Here is a 5546-nt window from a genome sequence, read left to right as displayed (position 1 = left end):
AACAATACCAATTCACTTTATTGGTTCTTATCAGTATGATAGTTGATGCATGGCACACTCATTTAAGAAATGTACCAAATAATTATTCAAGTTGAATATTATGAACAGTAAGATGTGACTAGTGCACCAAATGTAAAAAAAATCCCACAGTGTGACAAGTCACACATAAGTCACACAATCTACATAATATTTCAGCAAAATAATATTGGCGCAATTGAAGTATGGGAATATAAAGCCAAGAAGATAATGGCACAGAGCAGACAAGACCAGGGTGCTAGTTGTGAAGTCCTTAGACCCCAGCAGTCCTTATTGGGAGTAGTAAAAGGATAATAGCAGTGTGCTCTATTAGCCTCATGTATTATGTGTTCCCAGTCTCTAAGTGTCTTGTGAGGCATGTCTCCAGTCACCTACCACGCCTGTAGCATTACTGTAGTCTTAAATCATCATTTCTTCTAGTATGTCCACAGTCTCTAACAGTCCTCTGTAGCGTTATATGTACTGAACATTATGCACAGCCCTTTGGTGATGTCAGGGGCCACAGTTGTGGTCCCATATGCTTAGTAAGTTGACAACCATTCAATCACTGGTCTAAACGATGTGCAAGATTTGAAAATCGGAGCTAACTACATGGCAAAACTAAACCAGGTATATTATGGCCTGACTTACTGCTTTGATTGCTCTAAACACTGATAATCGAATTTAGATGTATTACATATTCCATGTTCCATTTTTCCTGGACTCAACACTTCTGCTCTAAACTAAACTTTAATATTACTTTGTATATGTTTTTCACAAATGATTACAGATATTAAATATTCAATACATTCTATTGTATGTGTACATATGATATAGCTATGCTTGTCGATTTTTATGAGTGGTACCTCGGTTCACAAACTTAATTGGTTCCACGATTCTGGCCGCGAACCGAATTGGTTGTGAACCGAATCACATTATCCGAATTGTTCGTGAACAGAGGCGTTCGTGAACCAAGGTACCACTGTATCTTGTAGTGCTAGTACTTTGTCCGGTTATCAGCTGTCGTCACAAAGAAAGTTTGCTTTATATGCAGTTTGTGTAGATGGCACAGAGACAAGTGATGATATGGGAAATGTAATCTGCTTTTCACCAGTTTAAAGCATACTGAATTATTGAAATGAATGAATGAAAATGATTTCCTCTTTGGTTTTTCATGCCTTCATTTCTTATGCAAACCCCAAAACATGAAGAACGTTATTCTTCGCCATTTTTTCATCTCTAGGCTGTCTTACTATAGCTAAATATATACTTAGATTAAAACTGAATAATTTTTATCATTCTCAAAACATGACAATTTGTCTACATATATTAATTTATTTCACTTTTATAATCATAAACATTGTATTATTTAATGAAGCAACATGCAGATTCCCTTATATGTTACACAGAAGCTTAGTTTAGTTCTTATTCATAACATTTCTTTTTATCCATTCCCACTTTTAATTTGAACATTAAAACGTTTACATCCTGTCCCGGCTACTAAAAGAGGTTATGATGTGGAAGGTAAAGAGATTCTGAAAAAAACATGCATGCAAAACTGGAAGAACGTACGGTATAAAGTTCTAGCAGACATGCTCTAACTAAGAATTATACCAATTGGGCTTCGTTGTATACATATTAGAGCAATGTAAGCATGTGTAACTTTACACATATCTGATGTCTGCCAAGCTGCCAAGCTGTGTCTATGCCTAGGTTACATTGGATGAGATCTGCAGATCGGGAGTACTGATAACAGGAGTACTAATAACATTAGATTGTTTTCCACTTGCAAGCCTGAGGAGATAACTGATGACCATGTCTTTAGCTTTGTTGGCTTCCATGTTTTGTTCTCGTGATAGCTGCATACTGATCTGCTCCACATTGTTTATTATGAGCTCTGAGTCCATAATATGATTAGATGTACCACAGCTCAAGTCCATCATGTACTGCTTGTAGAGCTCAATGACCTTCCTCTCCAAGTATTCATTGAGTATGGAATTAGACAGTGGTTGCTCTTGGCTCATAATGCTCTTGTCTTTAATACTGGTCTCTTTCCAGCAAGAGGAATCATGCTTAGAATGCCTCCTAGGCAAATCATTAGTTGCTACACATAGAGAATCCATAGCTGAGGGAATCTGAGAAGATTGAAGAAATGGCCCTTCACCAAATTCAAAGCTGTTTTTGCAAGTTGAGTTAGACATGACTGAGTTTATAGCCATGACCTGATCCCCAGCTACATGCAAGTCATTATAATCTCTGCAGATATTTTTACAGGATGATGGGACCAGATATGTCTCTTTATTAGACTGCGAGTTTGCACTTACATTGGCAGGGAATGATTTATCAGTTTCATATATAGGATTTTCCATTTCATGCAACAACTGTGTCTCCATGGCGTTCTGTGCAGTATCTTTCCCATATGTTGCTGAAGCTTTTCGTTCAACAGACCCATATTTCTTGAAAACTCTTCTGCTGCCTGTCTCATATGCAAATGCATAATTTAGAGTGCACACACCGGCCAGTTCTTTTCTTTCTGTAGTCACCTCCTCCGAGTGCAGCTTTGCTATGCCATCTTCATACCATGACTGAATTTTGCAAAGGTATCCCTCAGATAGCATATCTGCAAGTAGGAAACATGATTAATAAATCTCTAATTACAGTGAAAAAAAGGTCAAACGCGTCTACTGTCATCTGGCATACCTGTCTACTGTTATGCCAATTATTGGGAGCTTGATATTCCATATACTGTACGCAATATGTATACACAGTGCTTTAAAGCCTCAGCAATTCATATCCTCATATACAGAGAGAACACTCTTCAGTATATACATATACAGATCACCATTTGTATATACTGAACAGTATACACAGCACTCTGAATCTATCAGCCAGAACATTTTTATAAAAAAGTAATGGAAAAAAACATGGTGGGTCCTGGCCAGCGAATCAAAATTCTGTCATTTGTTAGGTGCTATCCGCTGTCCAGTGCTTGTGTACATTAGAGTTTGGGTTTTCTGTAGAGGTAAATGTGGGCTGGAAATAATTACATATTATTTTAGCAACACATGAAAAGAAACGGTTGGGTTTCTTTTCTTTCTTTGCAATGTGAGTCATGAAAATGTGCACATGTATACATCATCACTGCACCTCTACATTACCACAACACTGTACATGCAAATCACTTACAAAGGTGGAAATAGACTTTAAAGGAGTTGTAAAGTCCCAGCATATACTATCCTGTTATAACATCAGCATTGTAATAGGAATACATACTAGAGTTGTTTTTCATAATGCAGTAGTGACTACCGGTAGTAGTGAGTGCTGCCTTATTTCTGTACATCACTTTAAACAACTTCCTGGACTCCCATTGTGGTTTGCATCTCTTTCCCTGCTGCTCGATGCCTCATGACTACATAGCCCATCATGCATTGCTTTCAGCAAGCAATGATAATGTTACATTGTTCAGATGTTGAGTTGTAGTTCAGAAGGCAGGCTCTGTGAGAGTGAAATTGTTTTGGTGCATTAGGGAAGTACATCCTATGGCCATCTTCAATAAGTAAGTTTACAAACTTTTAGAGCAATATGGTTATTAGGAGTGGGATCGTTCTTATGGAAATTCAATATAGAAATACATATTTTTTTTTTCGTTTTTGACCATAGATTCCCTTTAAGGGCTAACAGTTCACCCAGAGGTTTCTAAGTTTCTCCAGGAAGTTTTGGTAACATTAAATATAGAAATTAGATAAATGACATGTAAATACTGTCCCAAAAATCATTCATATCGTTTCACTTCATATAAAAAGGACATTTGTGCATTTCTGTGCCACCTGTACACAATGTAACCACATAAAATGGGAAGTAGCTCTTTTAAAAGGGTGATTGTGGTGTGCATGAGAGTTTCACCGTTCAAAATAACCTCACCGGCTGTGTGATTTGAAGATCCACTCGCACACTGTGTATAGTGATACTTTCAGCTCAACATAATATATTCATAGCCTTAGTTCCACAATGCTTTGTGCTAATGTGGGAAGAATAAGTTGCAAAGGCCTCCCATTAAGATTATTGTTCTGCAGATCTGCTTTATAAGTCAACCACACACAGCTAAACTTTTTTTTTTTTTAATTGGGACCGATTTTTAGTCCATGTAGGGACTAAAAGTGGACCTTCATCCAAAGGAATATTTTCATTTGTGAGATTCTAGGTCAGGCTTTTCTTGCTGTATTTGTCTCTGTTAGTTATATCTCTACTCACTTCTTGTCCTGGTGACAACCATAAATTACAGACATAATAAATGTCTACTTGCTTCTCCTTCTTTGTAATGTTAGGAGGGACTGTGAGGGGTTAAAAGGATTACAACCCTGGCTTCTGCATTAAAATGTCAATGACGTTACAGAGAGCACACAATCCTCAAATTTCCATAAGGACCAGTGGCGTATCCCAGGTATGGCACATGGCCTGGGTGCCACTTAAAGGGCACTGACTTTTTTTTCTCTCCCCCACCCCTCTCCCATATACATCTCCCCACCTGGCTCTTAGCTATCAGGAAAGCTCTGGCTGGTGTCCTGCCCAGCTCCTGGCAAACAGTGACGCCACTGGTTGCCAGGAGCTGGGCGGGACATCAGCCAGAGTGTCCCAGGTTGCTAAGAGCCAAGCAGGGAGATGTGTATGGCCCTTACACAATGTGGGACACTTTGGTCGGTGCCACTGGTTGCCATGAGCTGGGTGGGACGCCAGGGGTGCAAGTTGTTGTAGATAAACCTCTGATAAGGACAGATCACTGTGAAGGTGCTGAGAACAACTTAGAATCAGCCATGTTGCCTGCTACAAAAAAAACACCTAAAAGGTAAGAAATCTTTTGTTATTATTATTTTTCATTATGCTGTGTGAATAGGATCACATAATAAACATATAGAGGAGTTTACTCAAATTTGACTGCAAAAGTGGAAATACCCTTTAAAGTTGACCTAAAAAGAAAAAGTGAAAATGTGTATGTTATAGGGAATATCTAGAAATATTAATTGAGCCTAATGCCTGACTGTCATCTGACCCAGAAGACTGTGGGCAACTAGTGGTACAGAATTACACTGGATTGAAGGAGAGCGTTGCCGCAAAATGGGCTAAATTGTTTTCTTTTACACAATTTCTGTTATAAAAAAAAATCTGTCATCTATACAATGAAAAACCTAGAGGGGATGTTTAGGTCCTCCCTTGTGTGCTAGTATGCAAGCACACAAAACTGACAAAAGTCCATCAGACAGGTGCCTGATTTAGACCATACCTTGATAAGACCATTCTGAGTATGGTTTCTACTCTGCTTGGTGTCAGTATTGTTACCGTGTAAGATTTTCTCACAGTGTACTTTACTTTCTCTAACTGCTGCAATTAGAGAACCTACAATTAGGGAATTTTGCTGTGGCTGGTACTGGCACCTTACCAATGTTGTGTTTTTTTTTCTGTTGTGACACAGATAGATGGAGGATGGAGTAGCAAATGAAGCAGTTTGACTACCCACCCAGCTCTGGGTGAAGCCA

The 5546-nt window shown here is 38.5% G+C and overlaps 1 protein-coding gene across 1 annotated transcript; it reads right to left on the bottom strand.

Moving 5' to 3' along the window:
* Positions 1–1724: 1724 nt before the first annotated feature.
* On the bottom strand, positions 1725–2633 carry CUNHXorf21 (chromosome unknown CXorf21 homolog). The gene has a single exon (XM_018561107.1). The coding sequence runs from the start codon at positions 2631–2633 to the stop codon at positions 1725–1727; it is 909 nt and encodes a 302-aa protein (XP_018416609.1).
* Between the last annotated feature and the right edge of the window lie 2913 nt (positions 2634–5546).

Source organism: Nanorana parkeri, unplaced genomic scaffold, assembly GCF_000935625.1.
Source record: "Nanorana parkeri isolate BGI_ZX_2015 unplaced genomic scaffold, ASM93562v1 scaffold500, whole genome shotgun sequence".
In the NCBI taxonomy this organism is placed as follows: Eukaryota; Metazoa; Chordata; class Amphibia; order Anura; family Dicroglossidae; genus Nanorana; species Nanorana parkeri.
The sequence above is the reverse complement of the archived record's forward strand: the minus strand, read 5'-3'. Positions and strand labels throughout refer to the sequence as shown.

Bases quoted from the DNA above. Each gene is read 5' to 3' on its own strand.
- CUNHXorf21 (XM_018561107.1), bottom strand. From the start codon at position 2,633: ATGCTATCTGAGGGATACCTTTGCAAAATTCAGTCATGGTATGAAGAT.